This window comes from Eublepharis macularius, chromosome 5, assembly GCF_028583425.1.
Source record: "Eublepharis macularius isolate TG4126 chromosome 5, MPM_Emac_v1.0, whole genome shotgun sequence".
Classification (NCBI taxonomy): Eukaryota; Metazoa; Chordata; class Lepidosauria; order Squamata; family Eublepharidae; genus Eublepharis; species Eublepharis macularius.
This window is the reverse complement of record NC_072794.1, coordinates 9173566-9194632: the sequence shown is the minus strand read 5'-3', so window position 1 is coordinate 9194632 and position 21067 is coordinate 9173566. Positions and strand designations below refer to the sequence as shown.

The 21067-nt window shown below is 46.0% G+C and overlaps 1 protein-coding gene across 2 annotated transcripts in view; it reads right to left on the bottom strand.

The window, feature by feature from the left end:
* The window catches only part of CELF5 (CUGBP Elav-like family member 5), a 77764-nt gene that overhangs the window by 13587 nt on the left and 43110 nt on the right, over positions 1-21067 (bottom strand). Inside the window, exons 3-6 of one of the 2 annotated variants that reach the window (XM_054979547.1) lie at positions 15521-15569; positions 5614-5742; positions 3413-3492; positions 1763-1909 (exon numbers count right to left, since the gene is read on the bottom strand). In XM_054979547.1, coding sequence (XP_054835522.1) covers positions 1763-1909; positions 3413-3492; positions 5614-5742; positions 15521-15569 — 405 coding nt within the window. Of the gene's footprint in view, positions 1-1762; positions 1910-3412; positions 3493-5613; positions 5743-15517; positions 15570-21067 lie in introns of both variants that reach the window. The other variant, XM_054979548.1, reaches the window with a different exon arrangement.

The following is a 21067-nucleotide window of genomic DNA, read 5'->3' as shown; positions in this document are numbered from 1 at the left end:
CTGAATCAGATCTAGGGCAGCGTCCTGTTTCCGCCAGTGGCCACACTCCAAGATACTCACACAAGTAGGGTAAGAAGGCAACAGCCCTACTCTGTTGCTTGGGTTCAACATTATTTAGAGGTACACTGCCCCTACACGTGGAGGTTCCATCATTGCTAAACGTTAACATGAACAAATTACCCCAGCCTCCCTGAATTTGTCCAATCTCTTTTTTAAAAGTTATTTTAGCTAGTGGAGGAATCTCCTGTTGGGACACTTGCCTCAGGCATGAATTGGAAGGTCTCTTTCTCACATACACACACATACACACACACAAGCAAATCTCACTGCAGCACTCCAGTGCCCTTCTTGGAACCCAACCATTTTTGGCTGCAGTTCTAAGCCAACAAGAAAGATCATCATAAATAATATTTCAGAAAAGGGAAATTAATTTCCGTGCGTGTCTGCATGCACATGCACACACAGAGAGCCTGTGGCAAAAAATTGGCCAATGCTCTCAAGTGTGACATTCAATTACACAGTTCTGACTCTGCACAACAACAAAGGTTTGTTGGAGGCAAAAAAAAAATCCCTAGCTGTTTCTCCTCAGCCTCCTCCCTTTCTTTTTCCTCTCCCCTCAAACCAAAGCCTAACCATCTCACCCCTACAAGCTTCTGTCACTTCTCACAAACAAGAATGTCACACACAGAAACTGTGTGAAATTTTTCAAGGAAAAGGAGAAGCCAGATAGGTTTTTTAAAAAGGGATTTGCTATCAAGACAGCTTTAACAAAGAGTTCACTTCAACAGGGCTCCCTTTGAGCCCCAGAACTTGTACAATTCAGCCCCACAACCAGTTTACAACAGCAGGGCTTAAGTGACTAAGCATTCACACAGGTGGAAGTAGCTCCGAGCATATGAGGAGTGTATTTCTCTTGGATGTCTGGCTGGGCTCAACAGTGACCGCTGACTCTCTTGATTCACTCAGGCCCAAACCACCACAGAGACAACTGAAAAATGCTGTGAGGGCAAGATCCTGATTGGTCCCACAGCATGGCGGGCTGAGGTGCTCTTGTTTTCCCCCCTGTGCCCTTTGAAGTGCCCAAACAGCCACACATCCCTCTCCCCGCAGCTGTTTCGGCACTTCTAAAGACCTGTGGGAGGGGGCTGAACAAGAGCACCTCAACCTGCCGTGCTGTGGGTCCGATCAGGATCAGGCCCCGGCAGCATTTTTCAATCACATTAAAATGGTGGCAGTATCCCTGTGGTAGACACGAGGATGCTGTCACCCCAAGTTTGGCCCTAAGTGGTTTCCAAATATACAGGGTGTTCTCATTCATATATTACATTTTAAAAAACCCTCTTTGAATCATAGAATCATAGACTTGGAAGGGGCCATACAGACCATCTAGTCCAACCCCCTGCCCTGGAGTATATCTGAAAGAACGTAGCACATGAGTTGGTCTTTATGAGTACATTCCAACCCCACCAAAGGCAATGAAGGTAATAAGATCAAGTTGTGTGAGTTAGCTGCCTGGTGGCTGCGAATGGGTTGAGAGTGGCCGATTTGCCAAAAACGATACCTGAAGGGAGGCGGGACCTTTGCTGAAAAGAGGAACATGTTTCTTAATGAACTGTGGCTGTGTCCTGACTCCTGAATGGGCAATTTTACAGATCTGATCATCCCACGAGAGAGCCGAATCCACCGCTGGAATTTGCTTCCCAAAGCAATGGCACCATGTAGCTGGGTGGTGAGGCCAGCCCTTCCTCTGTCAAATACTCACGGCCTGTGCATAGGCGCTATACGGGCTGAACGGCAAAGCCAGTGATGGCGTCAGGATCCCCAACTGTCCAACCATCTGTTGCATACGGCGCAAGGTCCGCTCCTTGTCCGTATCTGCAAACTTCACAACCAGGCTGGAGGAAGCACCCTGGGCAGAGAGAGAAAACGGAGTGAGATTGAGGAAGAGGAGAAACCCAGAGAGAGGCAGGGCTGGTGTTTGCATCGATAGGGTCTCCAAAGGTCCCCAGAAGAGTTAGCAGTGTTCATCTGTAGTTGCAAAATAGTAAAAAGTCCAGTAGCACCTTTAAGACTAACCAACTTTATTGTAGCATAAGCTTTTGAGAACCACAGCTCTCTTTGTCAGGCATCTGATGAAGAGAGCTGAGGTTCTCGAAAGCTTATGCTACAATAAAGTTGGTTAATCTTAAAGGTGCTACTGGACTCTTTACTATTTTGCAAAGGTCCCCAGACATACCATCCCTTTCCTCACCATCCTGCTTGCTTGCTGGCTCAGAAGAGCAAGCAAAGAAGCAGGGACATATGAGGAAAAGTGGTGGCCAGGAGGCTGTAGACCCTTAGAGGCCCTCCCACAGTGCGAGGGGAGCCCCTCTCCCCATCAGAGGGAAGGAGGCCTGCATAAGAAGTGTGTCAGTAAAGAGCTGGAGCACAAAGTGGGAACAGAGGAGTGTACAACAGCAGAGACTCTCAGGTTACTGGGTCGACGGGGGAGTTTTAATATATAAAATTGAAATTTTGCACCCAGGCAATGCAAAAGCAGGCCATCTTATTTTGTATGGAAGAGTGTCTTCTTTTATGACCAAAGTCTGTATAGAATTCCACCTGAAGAAGAAAACAGACTCTGGGACTCTGCAGAATATAAAACCGTTCCCTGCCCCTCGACCCACTCTTTCCTGTACCTGTTGGCTGTGCTTAGACAAGTTAAACCGAAAGGTTTAGAATTTTCCATTGCTTTCCATGCACCCTTTCCCCTTCTATTGCAGAGAAAACACTGGCCTCCCTATGGGGATCCCCAGGAACCACCAGAGGTGACCACAAGCAGTTTAAAAGGAAAAGTTGTGCTCTCTGAGCATGTGCAGCAAGCCGCTTCCTCCTCCCGATTATTAGAGGATCCCCAATCTCAAATATATGGCTCTGCGTCTCAAAGGTTTTTAACACAAGGGCAGCACTAAAGCAGTTGCACACACAGTCTCTGTCTTACATCCCTTTAGGTGGCAACAAGAGAACTGTGCCAATGTAGCCACGGTAATGTTGCTCACTTCAACACGTGGTTGTTTGCCTTTGGCTGGCTTCTGCTCATCTCAGGTGAGTGGCAGACTGTTTTCACGCTGCTTGCTGACCATGGAACATCGCTCCGAGCTCCCAGCAGGAAGACGCTGTCGTTCCGGGAGCTTGGGGTGATGTTCCGTGGCTGGTAAGCAGTGTGAAAACAGCCACTGAATAAAACACATGGAAAAGGCCACTAGCACTGTTGAAAATAAAGAACCGTACTAATGTAGCCGCTTGAGAGCTGCTCAGCATACCACTTAGTCGCTTACCCCTGGTTGGCTTCTACTCGCCTTAGGGGACTGGCAAATTTCGACACTGCATAGAACCCTGGAGAAAGGCTGCCCACCTTTAGACTCTTACTCACGGGCATAGTTTGGCTGCCATGGAGGGCGTGGATTGCTGCTTGAGCCTCCGTGTGAGAGGAGAATTTAACAAAGGCGCAGCCTGGAGAGCAACAGAGTTGAGAAAAAGAAAATGAGAGAGAGAGAAAGAGAGGGAGAAAGAGAGAGAAGGGTCTGGCAGAGATACAGCAAGTGAGAGCGAGGTAGATAGTCTAAGGAACATCACCCCCTTTGCAATGGGAGGCTAGGATCCTATCCTGCCTTCCTTTCAGACCAAGGCCTTATAAAGAAAGGCCTCATACCCAACATGTATCTGGTTTTCACAACTTTGACAAGTTTGCTGCCTCTACTCATTGAGTGCTGTTCATTAAATCACAATATGTTTATGCAGGGTTCATTTCATAGAAAAAGAGCTGCAGGAATCATTAGCATATGCCATGCCCCTTGCCATCACCGGAAGTATGTCATTGGCATAACTGATTTGCATATGCCACACCCCCTGCCATCACCGGAAGTGTGTCAGAAGGTAACACCCACCCACCCCTCAGGCTCCACCCCAAAAATAGGACTTTACTTACTGTTTTACAACCTAAGTCATAAACAGCAACCCACATCCCACAGGAGGAGAACCCAAAAAAATTAGTTATCGTGTAACTTAACCACAGCTGCCAAAAGTTTCTGCAGATTTCAATACAATAGGACTACAATTACAGACTAGAATATAATACCACCCCCCAAAGGCTCCTAAAATATGACATACCAGTGGGGAGGAGATAATAGCAACACTCACCACCACTCACCACACTCACCACCACGGCTTGCAGGCTGGAAGGACAGGCTGCACAGGCCCGAGTGGCCTGGCTGGCCACGGGGCCAGCTCTGGAGGCCACAGCAGGCTGCGGGCCACCTCAACTGGCTTGCAGGCCAGGAGGACGGGCTGTGCAGGCCGCAGCAGTGCCAGCTGGCATTAGGGCCGGCTGCTCAAGATAAAGGCAGTGCAGGGAGGAAAAGGAATCACGTGGGCAGGGCCACCACCCACGTGATCACTTTTCAGAGGTTCCGGAATGGCGTTCCGGCACATTCCCCCTCAAAATGAGCCCTAATGAACAACTTGTAGTATGCATCAAAAGCACCAAAAACTTTGCTTAAAAAATCTATACAAAATCATTGCTACCCAAAATCAATATCCATATTATTAGCATTAACCATCACCAAAGTCATCACAGGCTGCCAATAACGTTGCTACAGTCCCGATGACATTTTAAACAAATAACATTTTAAACATTTAATATTTGTATTGATTTTTTTTAATGCAATGCCTCACAGGAGAAACACTAGATGGATTAGAAGAATAAAAAGAACCATTGAAAACAGTTTTAAAAACCTAGCCTGTGTCAATTCAGTGGTTTGGACCCACATAGACTTCTTATTTTCTCTTCATTTTTTAATTTAATGTATTTTTAATTGGTTATTAGGAGATCTGAAGGGAAAATGCACACTATAAATGTTCTTAAATGAGATTCCTGTCAGTGCAATAGAGAGACTCATTTTTTAAAAATAATCCAGAGATTTCTAACCCTCATGGTTTGAGAGGAGAGACCATTACAAATTCAAACTGGTTTCAGATCTGTTGAGAGACAGAGCTGAGAAAATGTTCCCTATTTCATTTCTTTTTATATGAGTTTAACAGTTTTAGTTCTCTTCTTTTCATTGTTGGCTTCATAGGTTCATTTGTATCACCATACAGCTTTTATATATACAATTCATATGGAATTTATAATTACATCATATTATACAAACACACACACACATATCAATCATACTAATTTCTCAATAGAAAATAATTTTGCAAAATGCGTACATTTGGTGAGAGGAAACAGGATATAGCCGACAAAGAATTACAGGTTTGATTTGCACAAGAGAGAATGAAAATCAAAACAGGGATTTCTCAGGATGAAACAGGAGGAGTGAGAAATCTGAAATCAGCCCAGAAGCCAGAAATAAATTCCAAGCACTGAGGCTTTGCTAAAGAGGCCAGGTTAGTTAACTTTCAAAGAACTATCAACAACCTTAGCAAACCAGACAGCCCAGTATTTTATGGGAGGGATGCTCTGGGAGTGAAACTGTTCTGAATGCAGCTTGAATTTTATAGTGCAGACAGACCCAGTTTTGGATTGGATTGAGTTGTTCCCAGCCCTAGATAGCCTGAGGATATTAGACAGACCTTTGCTGTTCCCATCTGGGCCTCTGAGCACCGTACATTCATCAATCACTCCAAACGGTTCGAAAAGCCGCAGAATGTCATCTTCGGACTGCTGTTTATTCAGCATGCCCACAAACAGCTTCCTGTCCCCTAGAAGCAAAACAGAGAACCATCAACTTTCTGAGTGTTTCTCGGGATTTGGGAGAAACCAACAGGGCAGAGAAAGGTAATGGAGTATTACTGAGCTCTAAAGAGGGTGCTTAGGTCAGCTGATAAATGACTGCTGGTGGTCCTTGGCCCCAAGGATGCTCACCTGGCCTCGACCAGGGCCAGGGCCTTTTTGATCCTGGCACCAACCTGGTGGAACTCTCTGTCTGTGGAAACTACAGCCCAGTGGGACTTATCCTTCCACTGGGCCTGTAAGACAGAGATGTTCCGTCAGGCATATGGCTGAGGTTAGGGTGTGGGCGAGCTCCTTTGCCCGTCTCCTGTTGAGAGGGGGATTGTCCACCGACTCTTCTAATTCTGCCTACCATCTTCCACACCACGGAATGTATTGGATTGGATTTGGCAATGTGGGCTGCTGTGTATAGTTGCTCCCTTCTTGTACTGAATTTTATGTTTTAATGTGTTTCAATGTGATTTTATTACTTTATGTTACCTGATCTGAGCCTGCTTGCTGGGAGAGCGGGCTATAAATTTAATAAAATAAATAAATAAAATAAGAGGGTGTTTTCCCCAAAGACCTGCAAGCTACTGATGGGCAGAAGTTGCTATTTTGTTTTGTTTAGATTTTTGCCAGTGGTTTTGCACTCTTGGTTCATAGAATGTTTGTATCAAGTACATTGGTTGTCTAGTTTTTCAACACACTTTATATATATTGTATTTAAAGCTACCTCTCCACCCAGCTTAAGAGTCCGCAAGGCAGCAAACAATTAAAACAAGATTAAGAATACATATGAATACATAAAAACAATTCAAACAAAACACCTGAACAATTGAACAGGAGGAAGGATCGATAAGAATCAGTAAGGGAATGCTAGAAAAAAACAGAGCTTTTACCCGAATCTCCTTGGGGAGAGAATTTCATAATTTTGGTGCCATGTTTCATTCTAACATACGTATCATGTATAAAACTGATTTGTTGGGATGCAAACACAACAATGAAAATGCTCCAGATTCTGCAATACTCGCCCCAAAGTTCTTAGTCCTCATGGCTGCAAAACAAGCAAGTTTGTAAACATGATTAAGAGACTCTTTTTGAAAGTACATGGCCTACATGTACAATAGGAAACTGTAGATTCGGCAGGCAGCCCGAAGAAGGTTCCGAGTGAGGGCAAAGTTAGCTGAATAAGAATCTCTCTACACGAGATGCCTCAACGCGTGTTCGACAAGTGTAGGGAGGCACAATGTTAGCTGAGAAGCGTAGTTTAAAAAGACAGAGCTGGTGGAGATTGCTCCTCAGAGGATTTGTTAATTTCATCTTTGCCATCCTGAAGGCTCTGTCAATCTCACCTCTCCAGTCTAAAACTGTGTGGGATTGCAACCAGAGGGCAGTGAGGAATGGAAATGGGCTGGAGCTGCCTTCCAGAGCTGGGCTTGGACCTGGAGAGGTTCTAATGGGCTGAAGTTTCCCTTCTGGCATTTCACAGATCCTTCACACAGCTCCAGTGTATAGCAAAGCCTTTGCCCTGCTGCCGGCTCTGTCTTTTTAAACTACCCTTCCCAGCTACCATACTACCCGACTACCCGATATACCATACTACCCGACACGTGTTCTTCACAGGTCAGATGTCCATTCATCGTGAACAAATTATGAAAAATTAGATCACTAATCCAGTTGTGCTTAGTTTCCATCATTCATGCAGGTGGTTTGAAAGAATTCAGCTTTTCTGGCTGTAAACTATCCATTATGTTGCTGGGGAGTTTTTCTGTATTTTGGCACAGACTACAACAGAAAAGTGCTTAGGAATATAAAAAAAATTATTAGCACTCTCCAGAGGATGATATTACCAAGTTGGGGGTAGTTGTGATGGTGGCAATTGAAAGAGTTTTCTGGATTAAAGATCCCAAACGCCTTCAATGAAGACAACCCCCCCCTCCCCCAAAGCCCAGGCTAATTTCCCACATGGTCATAACATTGATGCTGTATCCTCTGGTATAGTGGCATGTGCCAGAGTGATGCTATCTAAATATCCAGAGGAGTTAGCCATGTTAGTCTATAGTTGCAAAATAGTAAAAAGTCCAGTAGCACCTTTAATCTGACAAAGAGATCTGTGGTTCTTGAAAGCTTATGCCACAACAAAGTTGGTTAGCCTTAAAGGTGCTACTGGCAATTTTTTCTGTATAAATATCATAACAGCAACAGCTTTGGAAGAGCTGAGCTGCTAGATTGAATCACGAGACCTAGCCATGTTTTTAAAAATCCCATATTTCTACCAAGATTGTCATGTATGCGAGCATACCTGCCATTCTTGTGTTATGCATTTTGTGCTAATCATAACTGTTTGCCAAAGTTATATTCTGCATACTGTATATGTCATCTGAGAGAGTCTTAACTGCTAACTTGAACTGCAGGACAGCCAGTGGGGCCTCTCCGTTATTTGTTGAAAATATTTACTTTCACTATTCTAGCAAGTGTCCTTGGAGGAGAGCTGCAAGCAGCGAACAGTGTATCTTTTCCCAGAGACTGGGATAATTTCACTTTGTACTCTGTCTAGTCTAAACTAATCAGTTCCCATGTAACTCCTTTGGGTTTTCGTGTCAGAATGTCAACGGACCCGAAGGGTGGGAAGTTTCCCTATAATTAGTAATACCTTTGTTTGAATTGTCACTTCTGCCAATTTTCACCTTTGTGTGAACATCCTGAACTGCACAGATCTCAATAAAGTTGCTTCAACTGGAACACATGTGTGTTAACTGTGGAGAGCTTGAGGGACATAACTGCCAGGGCAGCAATTGCTCAGGGCAGCACTTTTTTGGAGGGGGCATCTATACTTTAGGGGGATTTTGCACTGGTCTCCATCCTAAATGATGCCACCAAATTTTGAAGCCTCTGCAAAGCACTAGGTCCCTCACCATTTGAGACCTGCTCCACCCTCCACACACTGCCCAGAAGCCAGAATTTTGATCACAATTGCTTGTCAGTTTCTGTATGAAGGCTCCACCCGCCTTCCCTCTGTGAATGACAAAACTTGTGCATTCCATTCCCAATTTGCTCTCTTCACCCAAGTCATGCTGGTAAATTCTTTGCGTATTTGTTTTTAGCATCTACCGCTACTGCTGTACATGCATCTTGTTTATATTATAGGAAATGGCAGTTTTAGTTCCTCTTTTTCCAGCGGGAGTGTTGAATTTGTAAAACATTCTATGTAGAGATGTTTTGACACTTATTTTGTCCCAGTTTTGTTTGTTTCAAATGAAGCACTATTCATTATGCAAAGATCAAATATTTTAAGAATTGCTTTTGTAAATACTTTTCATGAATATGTTAGTATTGTTTTTGATAATATTTTTTTAAATAATTTTTTTAAAGACCTGCTCCGCCCTCCACATACTGCCCAGAAGGCAGAATTTTGATCACCCACTGCAATGAGTCTCAACTCATGATTTTTGTGCATGGTTAGACAAACCCTGACTAACTCTAGTTAGTGCAACTGCCCACATTCAGACGCAGCTAGTTGACTGAAATCATGATTCCGTGTGATGTCTGAACCAATTCACTGACTGGCCCAAGATCACTCGGTGAGGTTTGCTGGGTTTTGAATGTGAGTCATCATCATCTCTCTCTCTCTCTCTCTCTCTCTCTCTCACACACACACACACACACACACACACACACACACATCACTACGCCGTTCTTTAGGGTTTGGAGGCAATGCTTGGTTCTGTAATAAGGAGGAGGACCCAGGCCTGCCATGACCCCTCTGACCAGTTCAGTGACTCAGAATCCTCAGGGAAGAATTCCAGGAGCCCAGGCCTGGGCTGAGGACAGCCAGCAAGACCAGGGAAAGAGCACTGCAGAGGTGCCTGTTGAGGATGTACCAGCAGCACTTGGAGACCGCCCTGCCAAGTTCTGCAAAGAAAACCTCACCATTGGCCCCTGAGATGGCCACCAAGCCTTTGCCAAGCAGGACTTGAACCCAGGGTTGCTAGCCCCCTTACCTGCGTTGCAGGTGCAAGGGCCCAATTCAGCTTCCTTGCACATTCTGGAGGCCCAGATGATGTCACTTCCAGTTGAAAAATGAAAGTGATAAGGTCTCAGCGGGGCAAAACGGGCCCCCCAAACATAGCATTTTCGCTATATTTGGGGCTGATCTGGCATTGCTAAGACCCCATCACTTCCGATTTTCAACCAGAAGTGATGGTATTGGGGACCCCTGGAACACACACATGCCATTTTCTTAGGTGTTCTGGCGGTTCCACCCATTTCCTTTCACCTTTGCCAGCTAGGTGAGCAGGGCCAGGTGTGAAAATTAAGAGTGGGGGATCCCCTGCCCCTACTGTGATCAGCATCCCTACCCCCTCGCCCCAAAACCTCTCCTACTCCAGAGGAGCAGCAAAAGTCCCAGTCTGAGGTGGCACAGCGGAGGTAAAGTGCCAGGCTGGTTGCACACAACCCAATTTTTGAGCAAGAAGGGAGCGCTAATGGTGGTACTTCTTTGCAGGGTCCTGGCCAGAGCACAATGCAGCCTCAGGAGCTCCAGCTCCTGCCTGCAGTACAGTTGGGGTAACTTACATCTCAGCCAGTTTAGGCTGAGGCCTGGGAGGAAAGCCTTGTTGGATCGACTGCCCACCACATCCAAGCTCTACCTTCAGGCTTCTGCTTAAACTTCCAGCCTCTTGCCCTACTTCAGAGGAAACCTGACTCCAGAGCACAAAAGGAGGCCCTTCCAAACTTTCGGCGCTGTTATTTTTGGATCTCAGAAAAGAAGGAGAAATCAGTAATGATCAGTGAAGTATCCCAGATTTGGGGAAGGTTTTTGGCCCCATGAAGTAGCTGTTAACATGCTCACTTCTAAACAGGGTGACATGGCATCCCAGCACACAAGGCATACACAGTTTCTTTCAAACAATTAAAATGTGATAGGCCAAGAGCAGGAATAATCAGAGGATCGTGGGGGGCCGGGGGGGGGTTGACAAGGGGATGGAGGAGAGGCTGTGTCAAGCTATCGCCTCCATGGACCGACACAAGAAGGTCCCTTATTGTGTGCGACAGAATCAGAGGGGCTGGCTTAGAAGGGGAACCGATTGAACATGACGTGTGTCAGGAGAAATAGCACAGGGGGGCGCTATCTGTTGGCGCGTGCAGTGACCTGGAAATAGATTTTTTTTTTCAAAAGGCTGCAAGCTACAAATGCATCTGTCTGTTGCTCTGTGCATGAGTTACTGCTCTGGGCAAGCAGAAACAATGCAGAACAAGCTCTTCTAAGGGCAGTTGTTCCCAAACCTGCGAGAGAACGGATCATCTAGTGTGTCACAATTACTATACATTTAAAAGCTGCAGGGAGCCCACAAAGAATGCTGCCCGCTGAATCTCTGCATGATTCCCTGTTTCGTCCTTGCCTCTTTCCAGTCAGTCTGTTGCATCGCTGCACTGATAGGATACAATCATCTCCAGCAGAATTATTCACCAGGCCTCAAAAGAGGCCACCCTCGCTTCTCTGCATGACATACTGCTCTGCCCTTGCTTTCTATCAGTCTGCTGCATCTCTACAATGGATGGGATTCAAATCAGCCCCAATGAGGACATGTACGAGAATGGCTCATCTGCCCCCCAGGAGAGGTTGTTTGTTGCGTCTCTGTACAAAACATAGTGCCGGTTTTGCCTCTTTTTGACCGGACTATGGGGTCACAGTGGGGCAAAATGGGCCCCCCAAACATAGCATTTTTGCTATATATGGGGCTGATCTGGCATTTTTGCTATATTTGGGGCTGATGCTAAGACCCCATCACTTCCAATTTTCAACCAGAAGTGATGGCATTGGGGCCCCTTGGAACACACACATGCCATTTTCTTAGGTGCTCTGGTGGTTCCACCCCTTTCCTTTCACCTCTGCCAGCTAGGTGAGCAGGGCCAGGTGTGAAAATTAAGAGTGGGGGATCCCCTGCCCTCACTGCGATCAGCATCCCTATGCCCCCCCCGAACTTTTCCTACTCCAGAGGAGCAGCAAAAGTCCTAGTCTGAAGTGGCACAGAGGAGGTAAAGTGGAGCTTCTTACAGGGGAATCCAGATGAAGCCATAAGCCTACATACAACAGATTTTATTGGCAGTGGACCTGGGTTCAAATGCTACTCTGTTGGGCAACTCCATGGCAATAACTCTGTTTCATCTTAGCTCACAGGGTTGTGGAAAGGATCAGCGAGGAAGTGGAAGGAACCCAGAGATACTGCTGGGAGCTCTTTGGAGGGTTGTGAGATGAAAATAAAACAGGCACACAAATATCCCACTTTTCATCAGAGACCCCTTGAGGCAGCTTAGCCAACGCGCTATAAAAACACAAGGAAATAAAAACCAGCTATAAAACCATGCAAATAAATATCAGTAGTGAAAAGGAAGGTCATTACAGAGAAAAAAATCAATAGTTTAAAACAGGAAAAATGTGTTAAGTTCTATCTGTTCAAAGCAGCTCAGATTCCTAGTTGTTCCCTCCCCAATATTTAGCTTTATGACACCCTTGTAGGGGGTAGGCTAGGCTGACAGGGAGTGCCTGGTTCTGGGTCCAACAGCCAGCTCTTATGGTTTGCAGATTTGCCATAGCATTTGCTCTTTAGGCTGTAACTCCTCAAGGCTGAGAACCTATCTTCTTTGCTAGGGACACTATGTAGAGAGTAATAATCATAACAAGAAATTCATTAAAAGGCCAAGGTAACCATTACACCACACTACCTCTCCAGTATTTAGGGATCTATACACCATTAAAAGTGTGAGAGGACAGGTAGACACTTCACAGGCCACCTAAACATGATGGTTCTGCGAGGGAGAGAGTACCAGTGTCTCAGACCCACTACATAAATTCAGCTCTCTAGACCATTTTATCATGCCCTTTTGCCAAGGACCTTGTGTTTTGCTTGCCTGTTTCACTTCCACAACAACCTTGTGAGTTAGATGAGGCAGACAGTGTGTGACTGACCCCAGGTCAGCCAGTCAGCTTCCATGGTTTCAAACCTGGGTCTCCCAGATCCTAGTCTCACACTCTAACCACTATACTACACTGCCTCTCCAGTATACAGGGATTTTTTTAAAAGCATGTGAGAATAAAATAGGATGGACTTTGCCTGACACTTCAACATGAACAGTTTTTCCATGTGGAAAAACTAAGGGAGAATTTCAAAATTTCAAGGCTACCACAAAAAGGGTCCTCTCTCCTGTAGACCCCCCAAAAGATGGGGCCCACAAAGAGATGCCTCAAGTGATCTCCACAATGACGTGTGATATGACATCCAATTCCAAGCTGGGAAATTCCTGGAGATTTGGGGCTTGAGCTTGGGGAAGGACCTCAGTAGGGTATAATGCCATAAACGTCACCCTCCAAATCTCTGGAGATCAGTTGTGACTTGGGCAGGGGCCGTGGCTCAGTGGAAGAGCCTGTGCTTCACAGGCAGAAGGTCCCAGGCTCAATCCCTGGAACTGATATCACAGCCAAACTCACCTATAATAATTAACAATTAATTGTATCAGGGGTCATTTCGTAGAAAACGAGCTGGAGCAACACATTAGCATAACTCATTAGTATATGAAACACCCCTTGACATCACCAGAAGTATGTCATTAGCATAACTGATTTGCATCTGCCTCACTTCTTGACATCACCAATCCTGGCTGTTTTGGACCCAATCCTGGCCATTCAGGGCTGAAATTGGGCCCAAAATGGCAAAAAGGGGCTGAAAATGGGCCCAAAACGTTCAGGATCGGGCCACTGCTGAGTGAGAGAGTGATCCACCACCCATCAGAGGCCTGATCCAGGCCGTTTCGGCCCCAATCCAGGCCGAAACAGGCCCCAAATGGCCGAGAGTCGGGTGGGCAGGGCCACCTGACACGTGACCTCTTGGGAGAACTGTCGGAACTGCATTCCCCCTCGAAATGAGCCCTGAATTGTATACTGATAGACCTAATACAAGCAGTGGTTTCTTATATGTCTGCTATAAGCAATTCACAATTGAGAAGCTGTGTTTAGTTACACTGAGTACCGAAGGCAAGAATTCAGAGCTCTGTACAGGCTAACGTTGTGTGTTTGCCAGTTACATTCAGGCAGAAAGGAATTCTTGAAAAGTAACATATTCAGACAATGGCTTATTTTGTAGGATCACACATGCACAATGTAATATGAGCTGACTTTGCACTAAAAAGGTGACGTGACGTGTACTAAAATTTCTAATTGCGACATAATAACTATGAACCCATCATATTGTAATTAGATACAATGATGTTCTGATATCATAATTGCTATAAAAGCTCTGCAGCTCAAGGGAGGAGCCAGAGGGAACTGTTTTTGGTATTTTGTTCTCTCTCCTATAATTGCAATTAAAGATCTATAGACCACTCACTCCACTCCAGCCTTTTGTGTCTAAGTGGGAAGGACACAGACGGCATAACAGTATCTCTAGTGAAAAGGACCAAGCGCTAAGCAATGTGAAAGATTACTGCCTGAGGCCTTGGAGAACTACTACCGGTCTGAGTACAATACTGACCTTGATGGACTAATGGTCTAACCCAGTACTGCAGCTTCATGTATGTGAGATTTGCAGGCTCCACTTTAAGGCTGGCAACCTTCAGTATTGTGCAGAAACAAAGCTAGAATTTATGAAGCACAGGGCTGTCAGTTCTGGGTTGCTAAATTCCTGGAGATTTGGGAGGTAGAGCCTGGAGAAGGTGGGATTTGGGGAGGGGAGGGTCCTCAGCAAGATATAATGCCATAGACTCCACCCTCCAAAATAGACACTTTCTCCAGGTGAACTGATGTCTGTCAACTGGAGATTAGCTGTAATTCCAGGAGATCTCCAGCCACCACCTAGAGGCTGGCAACCCTAAGAGAGCAATACAAAACAGGGAGGTGCCTGCCATATTATGTAGGCTGGCAGTAAAATTGCCAGTCCAGATGACCAAGAAGAAGGGTAGCCAAGCACAGAAAGGAGCAAAGACATCCACGCTCTGGGTTATAGGAGAGGGTGGAGATCGGGTGTTAAGCTGAAGACCCTACAGGAAAAGGTGAGCTTTCAGAAGAATTGTGTCCTCACATTATCCTGATTTATTTAAAGCACAGTCAGTTTCTCAAACTGACTGTGGTTTAGCTCCCCTCCACACTCTAAATTCTTCTCATCCGTTGCTCCCTCCCCATCCAACCTGCCCATCTGGCCCTTAAGTTATAACAGCCTCTGGGAAATGAGGGGTTTCCATAGAAACGCTACTCCAACAATCAGGAAGAGAGCAAGAGAGAGAGAGAAGGGGGTTAAAAAAGAGGATATTTTCTAGTCTCTGTGGTCTGGCCATCAGCCATGTTTTAACAGGGGACAAGAAATCCAGGTTTAGGCTGCCCATTTCTGGGGGCCTTCCCAGGTTCCCCCTGCCCACACCCAAAAGCAAGTAACTTTTTGAAACTGAAAATGGCAGACCTATTTATTTATGTTATTGACTTCATTAATACCTCACCTTTCTCCTCAGAAGGGACCCAAAGAGGCTCATATCATTCTCTTCTCCTTCATTTTATCCTCACAACAACCCAGAGAGGTAGGTTAGGCTAAGAGTATCCGAATGGCCCAAACTGACCCAGCAAGATTCCATGGCAGAGCAGGGATTTGAACCTGGCTCTTCCTGATTCTAGTCTGATGCTCTAATCTCTACACCATGCAGGATTTCAATGCTGGGTGGTGGTGGGGGGGGGGGGTTAAGTTTGTGATAACAGCACAAACAAGGACAGAGGACAACTACCTCCACGACTTTCGCTGTCTGCAGGCTTCACCTGGATCGGTCGTGCCATCTGCAGAGAGAAAGAGATATCAACATGTTAAAAAACGGGCCACTTCACTCAGGCACATTCATTAAATTTTCATACATACAGCACTGGCTGCCGCATTAATGTAAAATCAAGAGCACGTGCCTCAAAGTTTGCTAGTTTGAATTTCACTTTAGCCATGAATTCGGTTCAGTCATAATCATAATGCAAAACCAGGGTTTAACTAAACTAAGGTTAGCTTGGTCGTCTGAATGCAGGTCATTCCTCATACTTTGATTAGGGTGGTATCTGTAAGACTAACAAAATTTGTGGTAGGAGATGAATTTTCGTGAGCCACAGCTCACTTCTTCAGGTATTTGAAGAAGTGAGCTGTGGTCATGAACGCTCTTACCCTATCACAAATTTTGTTAGTCTTATAGGTGCTACTGAACTCTTGCTTTTTTCTACTGCTACAGATAGACTTACATGGCTACCCATCTTGATTAGGGTGAGTACGTCAAAGCAGAATCCAAAACCATGGTTTGGAGGTGGTTGAATAACCACTCCTGGTTCAGACATAACATGAAACCAGGATTTAGCCAGTCTGTGGTAAACATGATTGTATGAATGTAGACCACTTCATAGACTACTGTTAGTTATGTCAACCCAGAACCAGAAACCACAGTCAGGCCCAGTTCAGACATAATGCAAAATCAGGGGTTAATCAAACCAATGATGATTCGTGTGATTGCCTGAATATGAGCTAATATACTAACTATGGTTACTTAGGAGCTGTATAAACATGGGCTGAAGTTGGATTCGGAACAAGTCTTAACAACAGGTTCAGATAATATGCAAACATGCACATGCTGGCTTGTTCCCAAGTACCGCCTACCCTGCAGAGCAGGCCAGGAGGAAGAGCAAAGGTGATCAAAGCAGCATTTGTTGAGGCAAAACCAGGGTTCAAAGCCTGATTTCACAAATTACTCAGAATTAACACAAGCCATGGTTTTCCAACACGTCAGGTTCCTGACTTGTTCATCAGGTTGGGTTTTTTCCTCCTCTTGTTTGTGTTCCAAACTGAGTAACACAAGAAGCCCATCCTCATCAGATCTTGGAAGCTAAATAGGGCCGGCCTTGGTTAATAATTGGATGGGAAACTTCCAAAGACAACCAGGGCTGCAGAGGAAGGCCATGGTAAACCACTTCTGTTAGTCTCTTGCCTAGAAAACCCCACCAGGGGTTGCCATAAGTCCGCTATGAACTCACAGCTCTTTCCTCCACCAATCTGTCTTGAGTCACAGAAAGGTGGGCTATAAACAATAACAAGAATAAATAATGAAAAAGAGCAAGAGTCCAGTAGCACCCATAAGACTAACAAAATTTGTAGTAGGGTATGAGCTTTCATGAGTCACAGGTCACTTCTTCAGCTCCTACCCTACCACAAATTTTGTTAGTCTTATGGGTGCTACTGGACTCTTGCTCTTTTCTACTGCTACAGGCAGACTAACATGGCTACCCATCTGGAAGAATAAATAGGTTTATTTGGAGGGTGCATGGAGGGGCTTCGGCTTGTATCATGTCCAGAATAGCCTCTGACACTGTGCAGCTGAAAGTCACACGTCTTGCCTCACATCTGAGCGCCCAACTCACCCCCGGATTCAGTGGTGGCTCCAACTTTTGGCAGCTTCAGTGCACCGGATCCTCTCTGCCACTCACAGACAGCAAGCGAGCGAGTGGGTGTCACAAGCCAGCCCGCTATGATAACACTGAGGTGGTTCCGGTTGGCACTGAGCATTTTCAGCAGCTGACTGAGGGTGCCACAACTGCCACCTCGGCTTCTGGGAGACAGCGTGGGGTCGTGTTTAGAGCAGTGAACTGGAGTCTTCTTCAAGGGTCCACTTGCTCACAAAGCAGAATGAGTGACCTAGGTCCAATCACTCTCTCTTACCCTAACCTTCCTCACAGGGTTGTTGCGAGGGTCAAACCAGGAGAGGAGAACTGTGGGCTGGTAAAAATGCACTAGATATATTTGTGTCGCAGTTTACACATAGATCGCCTCTGAAAAGACAGGAGGGTTCATATCTGCATTGTGGGGATAATAACACTAATTTGTTCACCGTTCTTGGGGGCGCACTAATCTGTCTAGAAGAGCGGTATATAAGCACAGTGATGATGATGATGATGATAATGATGATGATTTATTATCTGGCCTCTGCCCCAAGGAGATATTGTCTTCTCTCACCCCCTCTCTTTGCAATGTGGAAAGAATACCTGACCTACCTTAAAAGGCTGTTGTGAGGCTGTTGCAAGAGAATGCTCAGGAAGGGCTTTGGTCAATGAAAACACTGTGCACAGCTATAGTCTCGTTTAACTTGTGCTTACTGAATTTGAATTGTAAACCTCCTTGAATGCGGTGAGAAGACAGCAGCATATAAAACACATCAGCTGCATAAATAACAATAAAGAGGAAGAAATTGCTGGCACTCAGAGAACGTCAGCAGCATCTGCTCTCAGGGAGCAGAAGAGGGAAAGGGAGCTGTGTGCAGGCATGTTGCATCCATGTCCACACATTTCTGTGCATGGGTGCGTGGAGCTCAAAATGCACAGGGTTCTCCTCCTCCCCTTTAGAGATTCACCTCTAGAGCAACTGGGGAGGGCCTTGAAACCCTGGGAAGTCTCACACACGTGTCTAATGCACTTTTTTTTTTTTTTAAAGGCCTCTGTCCAAAAAGGCAAAACAAGGGCAGGTACCAGAAAACAGAGAGCATCCCTGGCCAGGAAGTGTGCAAAGCTGGCAACTTGTACCACCAATCCCCTAAACCCAATCCCCATTTTCTCTCCCTCCTCCTTCCCCCTCCTCCTTCCCAATAGGCTTGTCACTCCACTTGGGTTAAAAAAAGGGAGTGTCGCCATGGCAACGGCCATGCGCCACTCGGAACTTGACATTTGTGGTTGCCATGGCAACTGGCTCTTGGGGCCTTTCCTTCTGCTTTGGAGGGGGGAAGGAGGGAAGGGGGGGGTTGAGAATAAGCTGTTTAATAGGGTCTTCCCAGGAAGTTTTGTGTGCCTGTGGAGGGGAGACATTTCAGAGTCACCAGTCCGATCTGCTCCTTGTTTTTTGTCTTGCTCTGGGAAGCAGTTGCCCAAAAAAAGACTAGATGTTTACCTAGGTTGAGCAACCCTGCTCAAACTTCTAGGCCCCCAACTTCACTCCGCACCACCCCATATATTGGTATTTCTGTTATTAGCAACGTGTCCCGTTTTTAACTCATCCTTAAATTTCCAGATGGCATTCTTGGTTGTACCTTCTTTTGTTTTATCCTCACAACAACCTGTGGGGTAGGCTGAGAGCACAACTGAGCTTCGGGGCTGGATTTTAATGAGAGGAAAATGCCCCATTTCATCACTGGGTTGGGGGGAACCCCGAACAATCCAGTTCTTCCACCTTGCTGTGGTTCTGTGGGAATGCAGGAAAAGCACAGAACAAAGGGCCACGCTAAATTTGGTAGGGGAGAGGGAATGCATTCATATTTCCACACCATCACACTGAATGGACAATCCATTTGTTGTTTACCAGCAGTGGAACATACAGGCGAGAGGAGGTGAATGCTGCCTCCCTCCCTTGCCTGGCTGCATTGCTGCTATTTTTGCTCCCAGCCCAGTTCCAGTCCCAGAATTCAGGCCGGCTGAAGCAACAGAGTAAGGTGTGGGAGAGAACAAGGCAGGGCTTTTTTTGTGGGGAAAGAGGTGGTGGAACTCAGTGGGTTGCCTTCAGAGAAAATGGTCACATGGCCGGTGGCCCCGCCCCCTGATCTCCAGACAGAGGGGAGTTGAGATTGCCCGCCATGCGGGCAATCTCAACTCCCCTCTGTCTGGAGATCAGGGGGCGGGGCCACCAGCCACGTGACCATTTTCAAGAGGTTCCGGAACTCCGTTCCCCCACGTTCCCCCTGAAAAAAAGCCCTGGAACAAGCTACCCCTTCCCTGCACCAGGCCCATAACCAGAAATGTTGCCGTGATAGGGCTGCCAACTTCCAGCTGGGGCCCGGCCTGGAGCTCTCCCAGAATTACAACTGACTGCAAAGATCAGTTCCTCTAGAGGAAATAGCAGCTTTGAAGGCTGGACTTGATGGCGTTACATCCCTTAATTTTTAAATTTTATTTTACTCCATTTATTATTTATTTCTCTCTCCAATGGGGACCCAAAGTGGCTTACATTGGTCTCTTCCCCATTTTATCTTCACAACAGCCCTGTGAGATAGGTTAGGTCAAGAGTGCATGACTGGCCCAAGGTCAGCCAGCAAGCTTCCATGGCAGAGTAGGGGTTCGTCCCTGGGATCCCCTAGTCCTAGTCCAGCACCCTAACCAGTATACAACACTGCCTGTCACACCACACTGGCTCCTTGCTGAGATCCCTCCCCAGGAATCACCCCCAAATTCCCACGAATTTCCCAGGACAGAGCTGGCATCCCTGTATGGTGAGGAGGCACAAATACACTATGAGTGGTGGGTAGGGCTCCCAGTTTCCCCCTACACCATGCCTGAGATTCATTGGGTGGGGCCTGATGATGGCAAAGGTGACAGTCCAGTGAGGTCATACAGCGTGGATCTGATGATGTCACTTAGTAGTCTTAACCGTCATTCTCCATCACTCTGCTACGTATGTCCAAAGTGGTAAGTGAACAGTCACAGTCCTTCAGCTTTGAAGATGCAGGCTTAAAAATACTGTAACAGGGAAATTAAATGTGTATATATTTTTTCTCTTAGTAGGGAATTGCCTCCCATGTTCACAAGCACAGAAGTCTTAGGAGGAGTCATAGATCTGCTACATGGCACACCATCAGCTATCCAGAGAAAAGTTATTTGTTTATGATCATGCTAGGAGACCTTTGTTGATTTTCATTAGTGTACCTACATTTTCCTCTCAAGAGATGTTGTAGGATGTAAGACTCTGTGTGTGTGTGTGGGGGGGGGCGTTATATTCAAACCTCTGTAGGAAAGCTGTTGAGGGAGAAGTCTTTAGTTACTAAAACAGCAGGCTCCGGAGTTATATCTTGCCTGGAAATCATTCTCTCCAACCTAGAAATCCATCCCCTAATGCCAGATATTAAGGTTCTTGTGTGTGGTTCCTGTGCAATGAGGGGAAAGCTCTTTGCACATGTGCAGAGTATTCACAGTCTCAGCAACTGGGGCAGAGATTATTCTGAGCTCCAATTTATTTAAATTCTCCCCAAGACCTTGTTTTTCAGCAGTGAGAGGGGGTGGGGCTTAAGATTGCTGGGATATTATGTCCCCAAAGTTTTTCTTTTCTTTCTTAGTAGTGACAGATTCTGGAGTTTGAACCTGCCTGAGCATTTTGCCACTTCAGTCTTTTAGTTTTGTGGGGAGGTGAGGGCAGGAATTTGACACTGTTTATTCAGTGGGGAGTAAAAAGCATTCAGCACATGCTCAGAGGCTCTTGCACAGGCAAGCAGCAACTTGAAATGAATGATGAGAGACAGATACCAGGCTGAGGGAAACTCTGCGCTTATTTTTCTACT